This window comes from Podarcis filfolensis, assembly GCF_964270895.1.
Source record: "Podarcis filfolensis genome assembly, chromosome: 10".
In the NCBI taxonomy this organism is placed as follows: domain Eukaryota; kingdom Metazoa; phylum Chordata; class Lepidosauria; order Squamata; family Lacertidae; genus Podarcis; species Podarcis filfolensis.
Genome location: NC_139612.1, coordinates 49,909,157 through 49,933,066, shown reverse-complemented (window position 1 = coordinate 49,933,066; position 23,910 = coordinate 49,909,157). Strand labels below are relative to the sequence as shown.

General features: G+C 41.4%; 1 protein-coding gene across 3 annotated transcripts in view; it reads right to left on the bottom strand.

Moving 5' to 3' along the window:
- Positions 1 to 23,910, bottom strand: part of SYN3 (synapsin III) — a 191,464-nt gene that overhangs the window by 142,930 nt on the left and 24,624 nt on the right. For 2 of the 3 annotated variants that reach the window (XM_083574021.1, XM_083574022.1), the window contains exons 2-5: positions 20,105 to 20,572; positions 12,656 to 12,706; positions 12,117 to 12,174; positions 10,347 to 10,438 (exon numbers count right to left, since the gene is read on the bottom strand). In XM_083574021.1, coding sequence (XP_083430147.1) covers positions 10,347 to 10,438; positions 12,117 to 12,174; positions 12,656 to 12,706; positions 20,105 to 20,418 — 515 coding nt within the window. In that variant the 5' untranslated portion in view covers positions 20,419 to 20,572. The remainder of the gene's footprint in view (positions 1 to 10,346; positions 10,439 to 12,116; positions 12,175 to 12,655; positions 12,707 to 20,104; positions 20,573 to 23,910) is intronic. The other variant, XM_083574023.1, reaches the window with a different exon arrangement.

Genomic DNA, 23,910 nt, shown 5'->3' with positions numbered 1-23,910 from the left:
TTGACTCAATGGGTATGGCAAACCTGTTGACTATTGTTAATGACCGCAATTAGTCCTACAGGAAAAAGCAAGGGACCAAAAATATCTTTAGCATATGTAATGAGACAAGAATCCAATATCTCTATTCAGACCAGGTCTGAATAGCTTATACCCAAAAGCTTATACCCAGAACAAACTTAGTTGGTCTCTAAGGTGCTACTGGACAATTTTTATTTATTCACACAGGCAAAAAAGAGAGGCCCCCACATTCAAGAATCCCTGCTTGGCTGTCCGGGTTCAGGACCTGCTGTGGGCTTGAACCCTGACAAGCACCATGCTCAGCTGACCAGCATGTTTTGACTAAAGAGGAGATTTGGAACTGAACTGTTTTCTCAGGACTCAGGGCAAAGCAGGGAGAATAAATAATTAGGCAATAAGATGTGACAGGCTGCACACTGCTGTGGTGTTATTGGCCTCCTCAGGCAAAGTTCTGAGGCATAAATCCAGCATATATGTCACTGCAGCTAGCTGGGAAGAACGATAATCTCCCAAAGAATGTCCTTTTTCAGGTGTGCCTGAGCTAATAGGAATCAACAGTGATGACCTTAGAACAAACCCCGCGATGCACTGCAGCACCTCATGGACATTCATTCACGTGGGTCTTACTGAAGTAACAGGGCAGTATTGCTTTATCCTTTAGTGTAAATAGCTGAAATCATATTACAGTCATATGTGACAGAGACTTCAGGTGTAATATCCTTAGTGTTCTTTGGTTCAAGTAATTGCTGTGATGGCTAAATAAAAACCCAAGACTACAGTGAATCTGAGTCAACTATTCACAGTTTCACAAACAGTGGTCAGCCAAAATTCGCAGCTGCCACAACTCTCTATATTTTCTGACATACAAAGGCTTGTCTCTGACTTGCTGAGCTTTGGAGACATTCACAGTATCCGAGATGCAAATTATAGCTTTAGTCCCCCTAACTTGAGCCCCCTGCAATCTTTTTTCTTTTCTTTTTTTGGTAGGAGGTGAAGGTTTAAAACTTCCTTCTCCCTGTGATTCCCCTTGTGCTGCTCAGCTGAATGGACTTTCAAGAAGGAAGGAAGGAAAGTAGGAGAAAGGAGGAAGGAAAGTTTTTTGGGGGGAGCTGCATCCCTTCTTAACTGATCTGTGGGAGAGTATGCTATGGGCCATGTGTGAATAAGCAGTGGGTCAGAAGCAGGTCAGGGAGTGCAGATTGCAAACTGCTGAATTAGGGATAGGGGGAAAAGCATGTTCCATGGAGACTATGCATACTGACTGGAGAATGTGCATATTGCCCGAAAAATACACAAAAGCAGTTGAGATATGCATATTCATGAAGGCCTGTTGGAGATTATGCATATTGGCCAGAGAATGTACAGAACTCAGTCAAGATGTGCACATTCCCCAAAGCTTTTGGGAATTATGGATAATGGTTGTGAGAATGTACAAAAATCCTCCCCCCCCCATATGTAGGAGAAGAAAAGATCTCATTGAATGTAAATGATATGTACAACTCTAAATAAAAAGAAATGTATATCATGTAAATACTATTACCAATATAAATATAACATAAATACGATTACTAATAAGTTATTTTCTAACAATGTTCCTATGCTATGTAGGTGACTATCTTTTTGTGCCTTATGGTGCAGATACATGACACACATTCTACAATCTTCAAACTGTATGCCTTCCCTCACCCTTTTTATACTGGCTAGTTTTATCATATTTACCAGCTCTCAGATCCTCAAAATTCAGTCTTTTATGGTACGAGTTCTTTTTTCCAGTGGGAACCTTTTTTTTTTTTTTACATAAGCAAACAATTTAACAAGTGGGTTTGTAAGTAAATCATAATTTAAGCAATGGGTCTGTAAGTAAATTGTATCTGGTTATAATGTTAATTTTGTTTCTTACAAACCCCCAAAAGGGTCTGATTTGGGGGCTGATGCCCTCCTATTTCATCACTATTTTCCCTTTGTTTTAAACATCCTGCCCTCAAATATACTATTTATCTTAATCAGCCCATTACTATACCTGCTGATAGATTGTCTAACAAAGATGTATCTCCTATTTCCTCATTATAACAAACCATTAAAAATGGTGACTCAATTTTCTCTTGTATACCTGTTCTCAACATTGACCATATTCTTTGACTTTTATCAGTTCTTTGTGTATAAATACTATTTTTTTCTTGCATGCAGAATAAGTAGTTTTCTTAAATCTATGCACTAAATACAAATAAAACAGGATGGATATTTGTTGGGGATCGAAACCGGGAAAGGGGGTGGTGGGGTTTGAGAATCCAAAAGGTGTATAATTATGATCTGTTTTATTTTTTTGTTTGTTTGGTTATTAATATGAAAATTGGGAAATTCGTGGAATGGAATTTGGGTCGACTTTAGAAAAAGGTTTGCGTATTGAGGTACAAATATTGATGTCTACAAGTCAAAATTGTTTTTTTTAAAAAAAAATATGAATAAAATATAAAAAGGTTAAAAATTGGGGATAGGAACTTGTTGAACAAACAATTTGAATTGGAATACAAGAAGGGAAGGTGTGGGGAAGTCAGGGAAATATGGTAATGAAAATATGGAATTGTAAATTTCATGTGTTTTTAATTTTCTTCTTTTTTGTTTTTTTAGTTTTTTTTATTATTTTTTTTGTATTGAATCTGAAAAATCTTAATAAATATTTCATAAAAAAACAAAAACAAATAAAACAGGATTCTCCAGGGAATCCTTCCTTGATATCAAGGTAAAGGTAAAAGGTAAAGGACCCCTAGACGGTTAAGTCCAGTCAAAGGCGACTATGGGGTTGCGGCGCTCATCTTGCTTTCAGGCCGAGGGAGCCAGTGTTTGTCCACAGACAGCTTTCCGGGTCATGTGGCCAGCATGACTAAACCGCTTCTAGTGCATGAAGGACCGTGACAGAAGCCAGAACACAGTAACCGCCGTTTACCTTCTTGCCACAGCGGTACCTATTTATCTACTTGCACTGGTGTACTTTTGAACTGCTAGGTTGGCAGGAGCTGGGACAGAGCAATGGAAGCTCATCCCATTGTGTGGATTCGAACTGCCGATCTTATGATCAGCAAGCCCAAGAGGCTTGGTGGTTTAGACCACAGTGCCACCCACTCCTTTATATACCAAGGTAGCATACATAAGACACTCTCATTTTATCTCCACAACAAGTTAGGCTGAGAGATGGTGCAAACCTAGTCACAAAGTGAGCTTCATGGCTGGACAATGTAGATCTTTATAACAACTTCACAGTTATATCTCAGGATAAAGTTCAGATGTTATTTGGAAAGGGGTGTGTGTTTGATTAAAAATGAACCAGAAGGGGAAAGGGGGCTTGGAAAGTGGATTGTTTCCCAGGATCAAGTGAAAGTCATCTGGAGTTCCATATGTGAACAACAGAGTAGAATGAGACCCTCAAATGCTAACCTTTGTTTCCGCCCCCCTTTCAAACTAGACTCAATAAAAGGCCATGATGAAAGGAGGCAAATTATGATAAGAATGATACATGACCAAAAACAAAACAAATTTAAATAGGGCTTTCATCTTTCCTGTGATTTAACTATCAAAAACCTGGGTCCTGGTGAGCGATAACTCCTTCAGATAAGGAATATGGGATGTGAAAGAACTTTGGAAGGTATTAATACCCCCAATCTTTCCCTGCCCTTGTCTGCTAACAGTATTTTTTATTTTTATTTTCTGGCAGCTGCCTCCACTCCAAATGTTTTCCCAATAACTGTCAGCATCTTTCTCACACATAGGCTGGACGCCAGCTGCTGAGGAGTTAAAGAGGGACATTATTCATCCAGAAGATAAGCAAACCCACAACGAGAGTAACCCCCCTGCCCCAAGCAGCTGTTTAATAGCAGCAACTGGAGAAGAGACGGTAAAAGGCTGAGAAAAAGAGAGAACTTTCTATCCCTCCCCCCGCCACTTTTTAAAGAAATCATGGTGATGGTGACAGATTAAGTCAAAGTAATTTGTATAACTGCATAATTTCTAGACCTTATATATATCAATCTGTCTGGGATGCTTATAGCCAGATCCCATGAGCCACCCTATTGTCAAGTAAGAGTTTTAACATGGGATGAAACGGCTGCTGTGTCATGACTAGCAATATAGCACTCATATTTATCCAGAAAAGAACATTTCAAGGCGGGTAAAGGTATTTGTACACTACCAATAGTCATCATTGTCAGGTGCAATATTGTCAGGCGAGGCTGCTGAAGAAATCCCAGTCTTCTGACAAGCAATATTTCAGTTACATTGGCACCTAATTTGTTTCCTGCCTCAAGGTGTTGGTGATGCCATTTAAAGCCCCCAAACACTTTGGGACTCGGATAAATGAAAGATCATATGTTTCCACATGAACCTACCTACATTCTATAGTCATCAGAACAGGCCCTCTTACCTTTTCCTGCCACTCCATGATGATAAGACATAGTTAATGGTTTATTGTAAATGCACAGGTACCTCCAGGTTCAATCCTCCCTAGTGTAAGCAGGAGCTGCAAATCATAATCCCTGTTTTAGTGCTATGTCTGAACCTGGGATTGTGGAATGTTTTGTCTTGGCTTCTGGCCATGATATGTTTGAGCAAAACAAACCATGGTTTCTGATTTGGACATTACAAAACTGGTCATTTGAAACCAACACCTACATTTCCCCCTTCCTCACTTCTTCAGCTTCAGGCCACATGCATCTCTTCCATCTTTGTTCTGGCTTTTGTCTCATTCCCTCATTCCCCTGAGTTAATTCATCCCTCCTTTTCAAACCTACACTACCTCCTGTTTCCCTTGGCCTGCTGCCTTCTCACCAAGCTACTGATTTATGCTTCTGGGCAGGGTTGAGAAGACTTCAGGGTTGCATGCTAGAGCCCCAAGACCCGCCAACTAGAGCCAGTTGCACAACACATAAACTTAGAATGAAAGAATGCTGAGTCCAGGAAATTGTTTTGTGTAACCATTTGGGATGAAGCCCACAAGCCTTCCACCCAAAAATGCATTCCTAGTTACCTCCCCCCTCAACATTCTCACCCTTTAGGCTGGTGTTTTATGGCAGGTGTCTTCTGCAACATGCAATCGACAGAATAATAGTTTGTTTGTAGAGGATCCATTCTGCTTCATTATTTATTCTGTGATGTTTCCCCAGTGCTACTACATGATTGCTACCCATAGGTGTTATAATGCATCCAAAGTGCACAATGATGGAGGGGCATATAATGCAACAAAATGTGACAATAATAAACTGGAATATTTGTTACAGAATTTCCGCAGGAAGTCACAGGGTGTGCACTAATTCAAGAACTGAGAGTGCCTTAAAACTTTTGCGGGAACAAACAGTATTGAGAGCAGGACTGCGTATGTCTGCTCCAATAGCATCACGAGCACAAATCACAATGAACGTGTAATCAAAAGGATACCTTCTTTCAGCAATATAACTGGGGGCAATTGTGTTAAATGGGAATGCAAAATCCTTGCTGATCAACTTTAAATCACTCAAAGATCTACAAGTAGATCCTATTCTGCCTTCTGCCCACCCTAGGCTCATGTTTCTCTCCCTTCCCACGCACCACCCCTCCTTCCTTATGGCTCCAATTTACTCTGCTCCTCCTAGGATATTATCAGCAGTTCAGCCAATGGCAGCCAGAGAATGTCTTCTGCTCCTCCCCCCTCTTTTTCAGTCACTTCCATCGCAAAAGCTCTATAGTGTGTTTCAGTACAGAGTAATACAATCTGGGCTAACACTGTGCAAAATGTGGATTTGTTTTCTGTTTTTATACACAACCCTGTTGGAAATATAGACACATGCTATGAAAAAGGAAGGTAACTTCCTTTAATATAGCAGGTTTCCCCAGCGTGCAGAGTAAGAGAAGGCAGTGAATATGGTTTTATTGCATGTATTTTATTAATGTGGACTGTTTCAAGAATTGTTTTAACTACCACTATTTATGTATTACTGTTGCATTTGCTTGTCTTATCATTCTAATAATCTTGTGAGCTGCCATGAGTACATTTTCTTGGCAGGAAGGTGTGGTAGAAAGCCTAGCAATAAATAATTTTTTTAAACATCATGAAGTTGTCATAAGGCCGTGTATATTCAGGCCACAGACAATCTGGAATTCCTGTGCAACAGGTCACAACTGTGTCAACATCACACACTAGGACTGGCCAACCAGAATCGATAGGAAAGTCACTTTTAATTAAAGGATGAATAGATTTATACCAAGGAAACAGAACAACCCTTGACCTCTCCATAGTTCTGACAGGGGAATTTTAGCCAACCACCATGGTAAGAATGAATGCATTCATACAAAAGCACTGAAATACAAACAGAGACCACAGCATTAAACCACTCCCTCCTGGCACTAAGAATCCCTTTAGGGGCTTTGCTCTTCTCCAGGGCTTGACTCATTGCCCTCTCAGCTTTTGTTATCTCCTCTTGATCAGGCAGGAAAACTTGGTTCTTTATACCAAGCCAGGCCACTGGTCCATCTAGCTCAGCATTATTTACACTGACGGACAGTAGTTCTCCAGGTTTCAGGTGGAGGTCTCTCCCAACCCTACCTGGAGATGCCAAGGATTTAACTTGGGACCTTCTACACTAAGCTACCACTAAGATATATTGATCTACAGTGACTACTACTCTTGTGTTTGATCTGTATCTTGCTTCCCATTATCTGTACCTTTATTGAAAAAGGCTAGACATCACCTTGCCAACAAAGGTCTGTATAGTTAAAGCCATGGTTTTCCCAGTAGTGATGTATGGAAGTGAGAGCTGGACCATAAAGATGGCTGATCACCGTATAATTGATGCTTTTGAATTATGGTGCTGGAGGAGACTCTTGAGAGTCCCATGGACTGCAAGAAGATCAAACCTATCCATTCTGAAGGAAATCAGCCCTGAATGCTCACTGGAAGGACAGATCCTGAAGCTGAGGCTCCGGTACTTTGGCCACCTCATGAGAAGCGAAGACTCCCTGGAAAAGACCCTGATGTTGGGAAAGATGGAGGGCACAAGGAGAAGGGGATGACAGAGGACGAGATGGTTGGACAGTGTTCTTGAAGCTACAAACATGAGTTTGACCAAACTGCGGGAGGCAGTGGAAGACAGGAGTGCCTGGCGTGCCCTGGTCCATGGGGTCATGAAGAGTCGGACACGACTAAACGACTAAACAACAACAACAACAACAACAGAGAGCCCCATAGGTGGTTCTCTAGATCAATCATTGTGGTATATCCATTCTGGTATATCTGGGCTTTATCATACTAAATGCATTATACTAAATGGTGGTCCCTACAGCAGGAGAGATTTAGCTTAAAATGGTACTGAAGTTAGCTGCTAACCTATAAACACAGGTTAACTCACAGTTGTGCAAGGAATAAATTAACCAAGAGATCACCGACAGAACTTTATCAAATCCTCATACTCAGGGCCGGATTTAGGTTTGATGAGGCCCTAAGCTACTGAAGGTAATGGGGCCTTTTATATGTCCAGCTGTCCTTTGTCAACAACAAATTGTCACTGTTTTTTTCTGTTGAATATATGCTATATGGTAATTTATGAGCAAATAAGCAAACTAGTGATATTTTAGGGAGCTGGCTAGCAGGCGGGGCCCATTACTTACATCATAGGAGCCTACACAACGCAAAACACTGTTGCTGTGTGTAGGTTTTATTTTATTTGTTTTTTAGCTTATATTTTGGAAATGTACATCTAGTTTTTCCCCCTTTAATTTTTTTGGGGGCCCCCAAGAGAGTGGGACCCTAAGCTATAGCTTGTTTAGCTTCTAAGTAAATCCGGCACTGCTCATACTATATTTTTGGCCTGAAATAATAATAATACCACAATATCGAATTCAGTGTTTCTATCTTTTGGCTGATAGGTACAAGTTTATTTTTACACAAAGGTTTAAAAGGGGGCTTGTGTGAAGGGCAGTGTTTTCAGGTCATTTTCAATTCCAGTTCTCCACACATGAGGGCAGCTTCAGCCCATAATGCCCCAATGGGCATCAACCTAATAGATGTACAAAAGAACGTGTTCAAAGTTAAAAGCATCTTCAAGTTATATTTTACGATGAATATTATGTAAGGTATGATAGATGCCTGTCTGCTCTTGACTTGCCTAGGACTCTGGACAATGAGAGGTAGGAGTTCAGTCTGGAACATTGAACGGAAATCTGTTTCCTGCCTCCGCACAGATTAATTTGAAGGCTATGGGAATGCTTTCTTTTTTTCTGAATGAAGTTATAGAGGAGGATAAATTAGGGATCCTTTCCAACAGACCCATTAAAAGCATGCTTTCATGCTGACACTGGAAAGCGTGTGAATCTCTTTTCACTCCCCCACCCAGTATCTTTTAAATTACTCCAAGGGTGGTAACACAAGACGGTCGTGCTGTGTTTCCCAAGGGCCAAACTGGCACATGTGTTGAACAAATGCTGAGTGTTTGCAGCAGTATGTCAGAGCAGATATATGTCAAAACACATGCCTTGGGCCACATATGCAAGAATGTCATCCTGAGCACACCTACACGCTCATTAACAGCCAGATCCACAACACTACTAAGGTGAAGTAATTGGAGTTCAACTTTTCCTACCTCAGTGAGTCCGATGGGTCTGAACTGAGTTAAATTTTGTATTCTGGATTGGGCTGCTACGCTCCACAACACACACATCACACACACCCATGTGCTGTCAGACAGAGAAAGTTGTATACAGCCCCTTGTAATTGCTGTGAGGTGGTTTATCACTTGTTCAGGACTGGGAAAATAAAATAACCCCAGAGGACACAAGGAGATGTGAAGTGGGAGGTTATTGGTTTGTGGGTTTTTTGCTCTTGTTTTTATTATGCATTTTGTGTTTTTATCTTGTATTTTTATGTTATGAGATATACGGATGAAGGGTGGTATACAAATTTTAGGAAGAAGAAGAGGAAGAAGAAGAAGAAATGTAAGGGATGAGTTGAGTAAGACGAGTACAAATTCTAACCCACCCCCCTCTCAGCTAAGGGTCTAGGAATTCAGATAAGAAAAAAGACAACTGTATCCAAAATGAACAGACTGGGAAAAAATAAATGAGTTCAGCAGCTAGCATTGCTGTGCACACCCAGACATCAATAAGTTTTTGTGTCTCAGAAAAATAATAGTTGCTCTGTGTCCCTGGATGTACCGTAACACAAAATTCATCCATATGTACTTTTCCTTTGCAATGTTTTTCCCATTCTCCTTGCATTACAATGCATGCCTGTGAAAAGCAGGCACAACCCTGAGGAAATTGCTTTCATGCTAATCAAAATTGTGGTGTAGACTCCTGTAATTTGAATAGAATTGTGTCTTGTGAACATCATTCATGGTCCCAATTCCCCATCAACACCCACAGCCTCTTCTTCCCCTGCACATTCCCAGGGAGTTTGCTCACATAGAGATGCTTGTATTTGCATTTTGTGTTGTAAAGAAATAAATAAAACTTAATTGTTATCCTGTTAGAATCACAGAAACTGAAACTTTATACCAAGTTGGACCAGCAGTCAATCTTGCTCAGTACTGCTTACAGTGACTGGCCTGGCAGTCATGGCTTCAGAGAGGTGCAAAAGCCCTACCTGGAAATATCAGTGTTTGAACCTGAGACCTTTGCATGTGATCCACAACTAAAACACATGCTTTCTTAAAGCAGGCACTTGAGATCATATAGCGTTGAGGTGGTTACATTTTGCAAGAATCCTTTTAAAATACTGGTTCACAAAAGGAATGGCCATAAAATGCAAGGGACAATCCACATACATTTTATAAGTTTATACATACACATTTTTTTGACCCAGGGAATGAGAATGGGGTGGGCTAAGGTAAGATGGCAATGCATTTTGGATATTTGTGGATAGAATTTTCTAGCAGTATGGACACACTCCAAAGTAACACTGCTCTGCTTTTCCAAGATCCAGATTACTATGAAAAACTGCTTCCAAAAGAATCCCTTTCATCAATTAACAAATACACAAACCAAATCAGCCCTTGCTTCCTGAGGTCCTGACTTTGAATAAACTTCACATTCCATCAGGCTGGTCAGCCCATAACAGGTTGCTCATAATTATCCATCCCAGATAGTAAGAAAACACAGAGGGTGGAATTCAGTGTTGGACTATTACAAATGCTCCATGGGTCATGGAAGGTGTGCAGAGGGACTGGGGAAGCTCTGTTGCACAAGCAGAGGTCCTTGTGCAGGGCTTCCACTGATGTGGTTTATTAGGTGAATCCCACCCAGATTGGTTTTTTAAAACAGCAACAAGATTGAGATTAATTGTAAAGGGGAAAAAAGTTAATTTCAATCACCTGACCACTTTGGTGCCATTCCGTATGACTTGCATGTCCACCATACAGCCAGTGCCTACATATGAAGCCAAGTTCAGTTCTGAAAACTCTGCCTAGAGTGGAAAAATAAAAATAAATGAGATTATTTGATAACAGCAGAAAACACATGAAATAAAACTGACCTATTCCTGGATTTCACTTTCAAACAGAATGTTTGTCTTAACAAGATTTCTACCAGGTAGCAGCATATTTAATTAGTAGTGATTTGTTTGGCAAATGTAAACTGTTTATGGTACAACATTAATGAAATATGATTGATAACCCTGAGGGATTACTGTAATTGTAAATAAAGGCGGATTTAAGAGTGGTCAGGACCAAATTCCAAGAGGACATCATCTGACTTGGACTTAAATGCCTATTTAGTCAGGATAGTGTCTTTACATTGTTATTTGCTATTGGCGAGAATGTAAGCAAGTGAGGGAACTGGGCTGAGGCAATTGTTGTTTATTATATTTTTACCCAAGTGTTTGATCTGAATCAGAGATGAGGAATCAGTGGCATTGCAGATGTTGGTGGACTACAACTCTCATAATCCTTTACCACTGGTTGCACTGGCTAGTGCTGATGGAAGCTGAAGCCCAACAACATTTGGAGGATCTACTGGACTCTGCCTTCTCCCAGGCACACAGATGGTAACTAGCACTAAAATCACAAAACCATACTTATACACATCTGGTTTCTCTGTATTGAAAGCACCAGTTGATTTGTAAATTAGGGGAATCAGGCTCATGCCTACTTGCCTAGAAACCTTTCCAAGAAATCAAGGAAATGGGAAGATTTGGGAATGGGGGGTGCAGAGGGTTACATAGTGATAGGGGAATGGCACAGTCCTCAAGTTATGTGCTGTTGTGTTGCAACTTGCAAATAAACAAGGTGTACTAGGGTGTGGTGGCGAATGGTTTATACCATTTGGGAGTTTAGGAGATAAAAAAAGGCAGAGCCAGGAAGAAATTGTATATTTTCCAAGCAGATAACTCAAAAGAAAGCCTGACCTTTTTTCACGCCAAGTGTGAAATCTGGTGTGTCAGGAAAGAAGCAGAAGCAACAGATCAAAAGCTAGCCATGGTGTGTGGTGTGAGAGCTTATACAGAAGGTGATGGAAAAGAAGAACCAGTGCTGAAGGCCTTCATTTCCAAAGCCAATAACTTGCAGGGGGGACACACTATTTGTCCTTCTGTGCCTTCCGCACAAAGCAGGCCATAGCAGAAAATTAGAATGCGCCAAGGGAGAACTGAGATGTTATAAGAATTAAGAAGGCAAACATGTTAATACGTTTCAGAATTGTTCTGGGGTGTCTTGAGAAGGTGTCTGTGGATGTACCTTTGCATTAATAATACTTAATGCACTCTGACAATAAAACAGGTGGGAAGTGATGTGGTTTGCAGAAGTGTTAAATTGTTCAGACGTTTTCTTCTAAAATATTCTACTATTTTGCTTTTTTAAAAAAACTTAAACAGCAGCAACTTCCTCCCCTCAGAAAGGCCATGTTTTCACCTACAGCAAGCAAAGTATGAAAATCTGCAGCGTGATTCAGCAGGCACCTGGAAAAACACTCCAGGCCTTGATGAATAAACTACCATAACAGAAAACCAAATTAAATCTGATGTAAGCCAGCTCAAAATGCTTCCTTAATTTCAACTGCCTCCTAGCTGAAGTGCTCAGGCACCTGCAAAACAAGTACTGAGTTGCGTGCCTGAACCAATTTTTGACAGATTTTCATTGCCCACTAACCTGTTCCACTCGGATTTCAAATTCCCCATTCACCTTCTTTCCTTGAAAATATTTAGACCTATGGAGAAAACGAGAGAGAGAGAGAGAGAGAGAGAGAGAGAGAGAGAGAGAGAGAGAGAGTGTTAAATAGATATAAAGGATGCTTTTGATTGCTTTTTTGTTCGGCTGTTTTTTCCTTGATGTTGAAAAACGTGAGCCTCAACTTCGGAGCCAATTCAGACATAGAGGTTGGTTCAGACTAAAGTACAATCCTAACTATGCCTATTCAGAAGTAGGGATGGGCAAATCTGTCAGTATCTGTTCTCCAAGTTTCTCATTGTCCCAATCTTAAATTCAGAAATTCACCTTTCTGCAAAAAGTTGACTAAATAAAAATCCTCATGAAAATGCAACTTTCTCCTAGTAAACATTTTTGTATCCAGTTTTGACTAATATACATATTTTTGCAAACCTTTCCTCCTAATATAATCCATTTTTGTATGTTATTTGCAAACTGAATCAATTCCCCCACATCCCTATGTAGAATTCAATGGGGCTTACTTCCAGATATGTGAGGTTAGGACTGCAGTCTCAGTCAGGCTTAGAGGGGTCCTGTGGAATCAATGGGACTTAAGTTAGCTGTTATTTCAATGGGTCTCTAAGCACGAGTAAGTCCATGTCATATTTTGCAATCCCAAAGTGATTTTTCAAAACTGATTCTCTGTAAATGGATGGGCATAAAAAACACATTTACAATATCTGTGCTCGGGGCTGATTTGTTTTTGGCTGTAAGAATTCTTTCTGTGGAGGGGAAACATGTTTGTAGTTATCTATCCTGTTTCATTGGGACCGCCAAAGATAATAACAATTCCTGAAGAGGAAGCATATCAGTAAATAAACTAGTATTACAATTGATCTTTTTCCTCTATATTTTTCCAGGGCCTGACCTCTTGGGTCTACCCACCCTGCTTCCCGCCCCCCCACTCCGCCCTTCTGCAGAGCCAGATTCATCCCAGCCACAAAATGTTGGCTGCCACTCTCCCAGATGCTCCTTAAGGGCTTTTGTATAACATGCAGCAACAATTTTGCTTTACACATTATTCAAATTAGTGCATTGTTGGCCTGTCCCCTGTTACTAAGGCCAGACAGCATGCCAGAGATACGCGCAAGAGGGTATCCATTTGTTGCAACAGCATGGAAATGCTTATTACAGGCTTGTTTTCAATGGAAACCATCCATATGAACTTTGGGAACAGGTTAACTTGAAAGCCACATGAGATCCATAAATCAGGCCATGTTTCCTGACGGTCAGCCCAGGTTCACTCACGGGTCCCAGCAAACCTTGCCGTGTTTCCTCTACAACTGTACCTGTTTTCTCATTATGGCTGACATCCACGAACCATTTTAGCAGGTGTTCAGTCCTATAAATCCACTTTAGTTGTAAAGGGTGCACAGAATGCTGTGCACTGCCACAGCTAAAGCAGCTCATTTCCTGGAGCTATGCCATCTGCAACTGCAAACACTTAATTATAAGATATTCAGCCTTCCTTTGAGCCAGCCTTCCTTTAAGCCTGTGGTACCCAACATGGTGTCTTCCAGATGGCTGGTGCAGTCAACAGGTGTTAATCAGGGCAGTCAACACAGTGCAGTCCAAGCCAGCATTCCCAAATGGTCAGGGATGACGGGAGTCTAACAACACCTGAAGGGCACCACGTTGGCTATCCTTGCTCTAAGTAATCACAGACTTTTCTCCAGTCACCTATGAACCATGGTCACGTTTCTGGCCTGTCAGAAGCAGGCCAACACCATTTTGGCTTCTATAACAATATCTCTCTGGTGGTTCAAGAGAAAGGCAGAACCCTAGGCAACTGATCTTCTCAATAATGTTTTATCTTAAGTGTTTGGTTTCATTTTGACATCATTTTATGTTTCCCATCTCTCACAAACAGGCATATACACCCAGGATACCACCTTGGTCATTTAAACCACAGGCAAAGAGTCTGGAGCAAACACCAGCAATCACTCTCATAGTTGGAAGAGAATGCACTCCTGGTCCTGCTTATATGTTAAATTTACCCTCCCTATGCTCATTCCTAATCTCTGCCACTTCCATGAAGGTATTTTATTTGTTCATATATCAGAATTTGTATAACTGCTTAGTTGCAGGAATGTGTAAGGGGGAGTATATGAAATAGAAACTATACACTAAAAAGTGAATTTTTTTGTTATTCATATAAATAAATACATAAATGAAATCTGCAGTTAAAATACACGTTATAAAATAAAATGGCAAGTCAAAATACATATCCGCTTTACATGTCTGGATAGGATTGTTAAACAAAAATGTTTTTAGCAGGCACCAAAAACAGTACAGTGAAGGTTCAATTCACCTTTCTACAGCAGATTGGTTTCAACACACACACACATCCATCTTGGTCCTCCAGCTAGGCAACCACTTCAGCCAGGAAAAAAACTTCACTTGGGATACAAATCGGGGCAGTGAGGGGTGTGCATTGGCACAAGTGCCAAGGACTAGAAAGAAAGGTCTGGGGGTTCACATTTGGCCCCTGGGCCTGAGGTTTCCCACCCCTGCCCTAATGGGAAACCTGCATGCAGGACCTGAGTGCAACAGCACCATACTGTGGTGTGGGGCATGTTGAGCACAGCCCTGCTATCAAGTCATGTGATGTTAACCACATGGAGATGGATTCTTTGAACAAGGCTGCCATTGTGGTTAGAAGAGTTAATGCGCAACTAATCCATATTTAAGTGCTCCTGAATATATGTCCTAAAGATATTTAAAAACATAATGGTGTTAAACTCGAATTCTTGATCACACCAGCTGTGTAAAAGTTGAAGCGTACTAAATTTATAACTAATGGAAAGCAACTCCACATCTACCCCCAGGGACCTATTTGCTCGATTTAATACTCATGTCTTTATTTGGTATTGTTCTTGCAATTTTGCTACTTTGTGGTGTGTTTTGCAAATGTTCGTTTTTGGATTTAAGAAGTATGATTTGTTGTATGATAGAATAACAAATGAGCCGATTTGTAGTATCAACATTTAAATGGTTTGTAAGACTGTAAGAAATTCAGATTTAGAGTAGACCCAGCAATATCAGTGGCACATGTCAGTGGGCTTACTGTGAACATGCCTACGTCTGGATCCAATTCTGTTTTCGAAGATAGTATTTTAGAATTCTTGGGGCAGAACATCTGCCACTTTGCTTAATAATACACTATGAATCTAGGCATTGTCTGCTGAAGGCACAAGACAAAGCCCCTTCGGTGAACCTAAATGGGTCTGGAACTGGTCAGTGCTTGGAAAGGAGACCACCTGCGAACCCCATGCACTGACTTGGGTTCCATGATATACATAAGGAATATTAATGTACGAAATAAAAAAAAAAACAATTGCTTGCTTAGTGTAAAATGAGTGTATCTATTTTCATCTGTCAAAAGTTGGAAAGTATGTCACTGGGCCATTCCAAACAAGAATCTATAGGGTTAAACACAGTACATTTAAGGAGACTCTGCTAAAGTAATTAAGGCTACCAAATTTGACTCGCATGACTGTATTTATAACCTAGGAGGGAATATTTTCCAGACCCCTTATGTCTATTTTTGCATCAATGCTAATCCTTCAAATTTCTTGGTCACCTTTCTGCCAGGAGGACTGGATCCCCAAGGTGCTTTAAGTATACACTACAAAAATATAAATACAAGTGGCAGCAGCAGACCTGTGAAACACTACACAGTTATGTGAGAAGTGTTATTTATCATGTCGCTTTGACAGCCTTACCTGAACTCTCTGCCACAATTGGATGACGTCCAGGGTTTTCATTCGTACCCAACCCCCCTGTGCAGCTGTCATTTGCTGTAATCCTGCATACAGCTCACTCTGTGCAGGATTGCAGCCAGTTTGTTTTTATTTATGTTGTAATAAGGGAGCATGAGCTACTAAGGGCATTTCACACATGGGGCTTAAATTGGCTTTATTTTAAATCTGCTCCTGATGTGTTTATAAAACCTGGCCAGCCACAGCATACATTGAATTTCACTTCTGAATTCTCCCCCATGTTAACATTATTTGTAAGTGATGCTAATAGTATAAAAGAAGCTCAAATCCACTATGTATGAAAAATGGCAAGGGAACCAAGTCTTCCTGTTGACTCTTTCAAAGGAAGTCCAGGAAGGGTTGCTGCTGCTGGAATCTTGTGGGTCAGAACACTGGTATACATTAAGTATTTACAAGGATTCCAAGGCATCATGTAGTAATGTGGTATAACTCAGGATTCCCCCAACATGTATCACAGATATTAGTGTACAATTAGTAAATTTCACCTGCCATATTATTCTTCAATCTCCTAGCGTTGCATGATCTTTTTGCATCTCTGCACAGTCTAATTTGCACGTAACTATTATGGGAAGGAAATGTGTTTTGTCTGCATGTTTTCTCTCTCCTCTGTTTACAACCATCAAAATGTGGATATATGGGATGTGTAGCTGTTAACCCTTTAGCAATCTTCCAAAACTAATGAGGGGCAGCGGCATTTGTATTCTTCATCACAACAGGGCTTGAAGATCCTCCCTCCTTTCCACCCACCCCCTTTAATGGAAATTCTTTTTTAGGTGTTACACCTAAGCAAGAATCTCCAAATTTGCCTTGAATTTTTGGTTTCACTGGAATTCAGAGGTAACCTAAGGATGTATAAGCACCCCTACCTTACCCATGGGAATTTTGCGATACTTATTTCAGTGCTTCTATTTTCTGATTTTCACTATTAAAAGTAACTTAAGGGAGCTATCAAATATTTTGCCCAAGGTGGCTTACCTTCTGATAGCATGGCAGCATCAGGAGTTGGGGAACAGTGAAGCAGCTGTGATTTTTCACTGTGTACCAACACACTTGCTCATTCATTGAAAACTATAGTTTGATTTAGTGTTCCATGAAAACCAGGCCACCATGCAGAAAGTATTATTGCACCTCACACTGGAACCACATTATTAAGTATAAACTGAGGGAATGATCCAGCCAAAGTTAAGCACTTTTTAGTCCCACTGATTTTAACCTTTTGATTTGTAAATGATACAATGTGAAAGCCATTATGTTGTGGAGGAATATTAAGCAAGTCAGCTGGTGACTGTGGAATAATCTGAGCATCATTTAGACAAAACACTGCTTTTGTTTCGAAGATTGGTGGAGTAACTGATCAACGCATGCAAAATATTTATTTTCTGTAATACGTTGTGTCTCAAGATGTGGTATCAATAGATAACTCTCTCTCTCTCTCTCTCTCTCTCTCTCTCAAAACTGAAGAAGCACAGCCTTTTCTTGCTGCTGAAAGGGTTAACATTATATAGCCCTACTTTGTATTTAAGAAATTCACTCCAGCAAGAGCATGATTTTACTTAGAAGTGATTTGGGCAAGGAAGTTGCCAGAGGTGGGACGTTTTCCTCCTGGATGAGGTCATGTGTTCAGATTTGGCTGGCTTACAGTAACATGGAGTTCTGCCACTCCGTTTCCTCATGTCCTCATACTGTGAATAAATACACTGCTATAGTCTTCTCTCCACCCACCAGCCAATCCTTTCCCATGTTTGTTGACTCTGCATTTCCACAGGTGTCCTTGGGAAGTTAAACAGTTTTCAAAAATGCACATCCCCGAGGGAGAAAAGCAAGGAATTTTCTGCAGTATCAGCTAGATACACCAGCCTTCTAGGTAGTTAAACTACTTTGTTTTGACAAGCAGGAAGAGAAGACTAAATGAACAATCTGGCTAGGCTGCCCCACCTGTCACCCAAAAGTGCACTCGGACTGTACGCACTACAGTATGAACAAACATCCTATTCTTTTTGTCACAAGCAGAAAAGGATCTTTCCCAAAATTCTACCTAAACAAACAGAAGCGCATGCATACACACAAGCCAAGTCCCCATTTTTCTGGCACATGGTGCATCCCTCTTCCTGAGCCAAGCACTCCACAGAGCTCCTAAAACTAGGTTATTCTTTATTTAAGGAGTGCCACAAGCTCCCTGCCACAAATCTATCTCCAACCAGGCACATAGCACAAACTGCCTTGGAACTAAAGCACCAATCACCTCACTTCCGAGGACTCATGTGCACCCAGGGGTAGTTGTGATTTGTATTCAAGGGCAGCCCACCAGCTTTATGTTTCAGTACAAACTGCTTCTGAATATCCCTTGCATCTCAGAAATGGCTTGCTGCTACACAGCCCAATGGGATACTGTTGGAGGAAGAAGAAGAAAAGGCTCCATCTGCACTGTACAATTAAAGCAGTATCTTACTTCTCTAAGCAGTCACGGCTTCCCCCAAAGAATCCTGGGGACTGCATCCCTAACAAAACTAATTCCAAAGATTCTTTTGGAAAAGCCATGATTTTTAAGGCGGTATGCTCCTGCTTTAAATGTATAGTGCAGGTGGTGCCTAAATCTCCTGGCATTTGGAATTAGTTGCATGGGATTACAAAAAAGCCTGAAATCTAGTTTGTTGTTATATGGCTGAGAAAAGCGGTGCAATGGCACACATATTGAGGATGCATTTAAATGCTCTGTTGATGGGGATGTTGCAGTAGTATTGGATGCTATAAGTAGCAGGCTTCAGCAGGGGGTTGGAGTAGATGAGCCTTCCAGCTCTGTTGATTATACAAAAGAAGCATGGGGAAATGGCTGGAAAGTTGTACAGTTCAAGACTGTTGTCCTCCAGTCCAATCACAGATGTTCTGACCCAATAAAAGTTTGAGCACATGACTTACATGTGCAAAGAAGCTCATCTGCTCATGCTCCCTGCTGATTCATTTCTGAACCAACCACATGGCTTGCAGGTGTTTGTGAATATACTACTCAAGATTGGGTCATCATAATGACTCCTGGAGATGCATGTGTAGCTCCTGCTGAAGGACTGGGCCCTGGATACATAGATTCAGTTTCACGGTTGTCACTTCGATCTTGACTAGCTTTGATTGCCTGGTGTATCCCTCTGGGGGGGGGGAATGAACTGTACCCTAGATTATTAAAAGCTGAGCATTTGACTGGTGCACAGGCAGAACCAGGTACATGTGCACAACTTTTGGAATAAAGCCCTTTGCTGCATATCCATATCTGGAGCCAAGGCTCTTTATATCTTGTTATTTAAATAAAGCTTTTTTTGGGGGGGGGTCCCTAGGAAGTGGAACTCTGAACATTGACAGGTCGAGACGTGTGGTTCTGACATCACTCTTTCTGTGCTGTCAGATACAGGTTGAAAAAACTTCTGGTCTGGATGCAACAAGCTATTGAAATGTGTGAATGTTTGCAGGTTCTGGGAAGACTATCAACCATGAAGAAAAGCTGTGAATGAAATGTTTACTCTAGAAAAAAACAATGGAGCTGGAGATAGGGGGCATTCCATTCTTTAGTTTCCTCTAGGACTAAAAGTCACAAGCAGGAATGCCAATGACTTCTTGCTTGTGGCTAAAGAAGACTGTGGAATTAGTTCTGCATGGGTGGCAACAGGCACGGAGGTCCATTAAGAGAGAAAACGTGAGTTTAGGTTTTAATTTGCAATACTGAATCGCTAAATACAGCCTGTACTCTAATTACTTCCAACCATTGCCAAACTCAGTCAGAATCCTGAACACTATAGTGTCATATTTCTATAATACATTTATTGTACAGCTCTATCTGGAGTTCCTCAGGAGAAGCAGTGATGAGATTCTGACATCTAGCGTTCCTCTGTTGCATTACAGGAGGCATAAAATTCACACAGAAGCAGGTTAGTTGACAAAAAACAGCAGGTGGTATTGGACCCCACCCCCGTTACAGAAAAAGAAGGGAAATCAACCCTATTTTATTTAACAGCATTTATATACCACCTGACAATAATAAAACCCAAATCCCATCAGCCCCAGCCACCATGGCCAGTGCTCATGGATGATGGAAGTTGTAGTCTAACAAATATCTGGAATTCATTGTGTTGTCTACCTCTGTAAGAAAGTATGGGTACTTACCAATCAGTGTGCGGATCATCAATTACCAAGAGGATTTGGGGTTTCTGCTGGACTACAGGGGTAGGGCTTGCTGTGTGCTCCATGAGCCCCGCAGCTGCTTGCGTGGTCTGCTTCATGGCACTGGAGATGGAACTAAAGATGCTGGTACCAGAAGAAACAGAAGCAGGTTGCTGTACAGGCTGCTGCCTCCTCTCTGTTGCTGGGGAAACAGGATTGCTGGTGGAATTATCGGGACGCTGAAGGTCCATCATGTAACCATTTGGCAAGTTGGCCACAAAACTACTATCTGAGAGGCGCCTTCGCAGGAAATTCATTGTGGCTGTTTCCCGAATACCCAGGTAAGACAAAACAACACAGTGGAAGAGTCTAAAGAGCCTTTGGGGTTCTTGCTGCCTTTTTGGAAGAGATGTTCTGTCACCAGTTGTACAGTGGGGAGGAAGACACTTGATTTCCTCAAGATAGTTTTACCTGTAAAAAACCCACAAAAAACCCACAGTAAAACACAGCTCATTTGATTGGATCCCTATCCATAACCAATTCATGAAAAACTACACAAGGCAACCCCTGTTTTAATAATAATAATAATAATAATAATAATAATAATAATAATAATAATAATTTATTTATTTATACCCCACCCATCTGGCTGAGTTTCCCCAGCCACTCTGGGCGGCTCCCAATCAAGTGTTAAAAACAGTACAGCGTAATGCCAGGCAGGCCAATGTTGCACAATGTTGCACAAAGCACAATGTTGACGGAGTCCAACATGTTTGTGGGAGCAGTTGGGCAGCCCTAGCCCTGAGACTATACATAGTTGTCCATGATATTTCTGTGGCAGCTTGATAGTTTACGATACACTCTAGAGATGTCGCAAGGGGCATCAAAAGCCCAACCTTGAAACGGGAAAGGATTGTCAGCGCTGGCATTGCACATCATGTCCCTTTGTTTGAAAAAGAGACCCTTTGGATATTAAAACTGTGATTTATAATTTTGAATTTCACAATGCTATTCTTTCTGGCAATGGGAACAATCACATGGCAGAGTCTTATCATGGCAACTCCATGGGTTGCAAAGGCCTTTTGTGATGCCTGCTTATCAGGGGAGCCAGAGGCAGCTCAGCAAAAGCCTGCAACGCTGGGGAAATAAATCCAGTGCTAATCCTTGGAAATTACAGAAGCCATCTCCATCTTCAAAGTCTTCCTGTGCAACATATTACTTATTTCCCCCTTCCCCTGCACTAAAGGCCTTTCAAATGAAAGCCTGCCTTTGCACATTCTTGACACAAACACCTCCGCCATCATTAAGATTAAGTTTGCGCATAAATGTCACAGGCATTCCTGCTCTATTGAGGCATCTGATCATAGCCTGCATTTTTAATCAAGGCTTATATTTTGATCAGATTCCTGTATTCCAAAAAAATGAGCTTAAATTCACATGTTTCTTTCGAGATGGGAAACCAACAGGCAAGGTCTTTGTCAGAGGCCCCTTTGGTTTATTGCGGTCATAAAACAGGCTGGGAGCAAAAGGTCACACTGACCATACAAATGATAGAATACAATCAATCAAGGTTGCAAAAACACTGTGCCTCCCATTAAACTTGAGCTACATCTTCCTAAGGTTAAAAAAAAGCAAGAGCTAATACAAACAGAGCTGGCTAAGGAAGAGGCCTCTCTCTCTTTGGAGCTGCTTTAAAGCTTCAGAGAATTTAGAAAACTTAGCTTAGCTTTTACTAAGTTCCCTTTCTTCTAAAAAATCTATATATGTATGAAATATATTGGCTTAAATGTAATTATGCAAAGGATTTAGAAAGTAAGAATCATAGAATCATAGAAGAGTTGGAATAGACCATGAGGGCCATTGGGTCCGGACCCCTGCCAGACAGAGAGACGCCATCGGAGCACTCCTGACATATGGTTGTCAAGTCTCTGCTTAATGACCTCCAAAGAAGGAGATCTTTCATTGATAATGTGTGGGAAGATGAACAAAAGATCTGTTTTGGAGTGAATAGGGCAATAGGGCAAAAGATGAAATGTTAGTTAAGGCGCCTAGTCTAGGGCAAAAGGTTATCTGGTAATTAAGGTGCCTTGTAGAGGTTAATGGCTGTTTGCCAATTATAAATAGAAGGAAATATAGCTCTTTGTCTCCCATAAAAGGTAATAGGAAATGGGTGTATCTTTTATGATTGGTTCTAGCGAACAGCCAATAGGAATTTTAACCAGGCTGATTGGACAGAGGCAGCCAAAGGAGGAGCAAGGGGGCTGAGCTGAGGGAATATAAGTGCTGGCCATAATGACAGGAGGCCAGGCCAGAGCTTGGTAACCATATACCACTGTGCCTCACATTTATTTGTCTGACAAATAAATTATTATTTTAATTTCTCTATTGCTGCGTTGAATATTTCATTCCAGCTAAGCGTTAACCACAAGCAGGGTGCTACATTTTATGGTGCCTCTGTGACTCGGATAAGTGGTCTGCTGGAACGCAGCCCCTTCGCCTTACTGGGCAGGGTACAAGAGGGAGGACCACTAACTGCTTACCCAGCGCGCACTGGAACATTTTTCCAGGGGAACGCAGAAGTCTCGTCTGTCTGATACCCTGCTCACCGACGGCGACGGACCGGGGGGAACCAGAGAAATAAAGAGGGATCCGCTAAGGGTAAGTGCACAAAGGGGTTTTGGCCCTCCAATTAATTGGGAGGAAGAGAAGTCTTGATCAAACTTCTGCGTCTCAGTAAGGGGGAAACTGAGTACGCTAGGTGGTTGGGTACATCAGACGGTGGTCTGGTGGAGGAAAAGGGAAAGGTTGGGAAGTAGAGTGTGGTGAAGTATCCAGCGCATTGTATGTGTGAGAAAGTACAATCTGTAGCTGACCTGAGTGTGGAGTGGGTAGTACTTCGTTTCCCAGTAAGGCGACTTCACTGGGCAAGGAACCCCACGAAGCGAGTGTGTGAGTGACTGAGTGGATACTTCACAGGGCCATACAATGGGAGTTGGGGGTTCAAAGGGGGAAAATACACCTCTTGAATGTATGTTAAATAATTTTAAGAAAGCCTTCTCAGGGGCATATGGAGTCAAAATGACGCCAGAGCGCTTGAGAACGTTATGTGAATTAGAGTGGCCGAAACAAAATACTGAATGGCCATCTCAGGGAACTTTTGATATAAATTTAGTAAGCAAACTTTGGACTAATATCGCCAAAGAAACGGGAGGGTGCCCAGAACAATTTTCATATATAGATTCTTGGCTGAGCACATTAAATAAAAATCCTCCATGGATAAGGGAATGCAAAGTCCAACGATGCAAATTATTGGCTGTAAAAGCCGAAGCTAGGAAAGGAATCTTGCCAAATAAACTCAAGCCCATTTTTGAGGGACCAGAGGAAGAGGTGCTTCCACCTCCACCCTATGCTCCACATCGAAGGGAGCCTAATCCAAATACTCCACCAGTTGTAACCCCAAGGCAAGAAAGTGGAACGAATAATGGGGGTGGAGTCACAGAACTTGATTCCTTGATAGATTATGATAAATATCTTCAGGAGGCATTGGAGTCCTATAATAAAGCCCAAGCAGGAGTGGTTATTCCACCTGTGAGTCCCAGTAGAACTCCATCTACAGTCTCCTTTAGTGGAACAACCAATTGCCCACCCCAAACCCCTGTACATCCAAATCCTAGAGAACTATTACAGAAGTTACAGGAAGACCTTGATCGGTCAGCAAGCAATACAGCCAGGCGTATAAAGCTGCTAAAAGAACGCCTTGGGACAGATACCATCCCCTATGATTTGAGGCCCCTAGAGCAAAGCGAAGA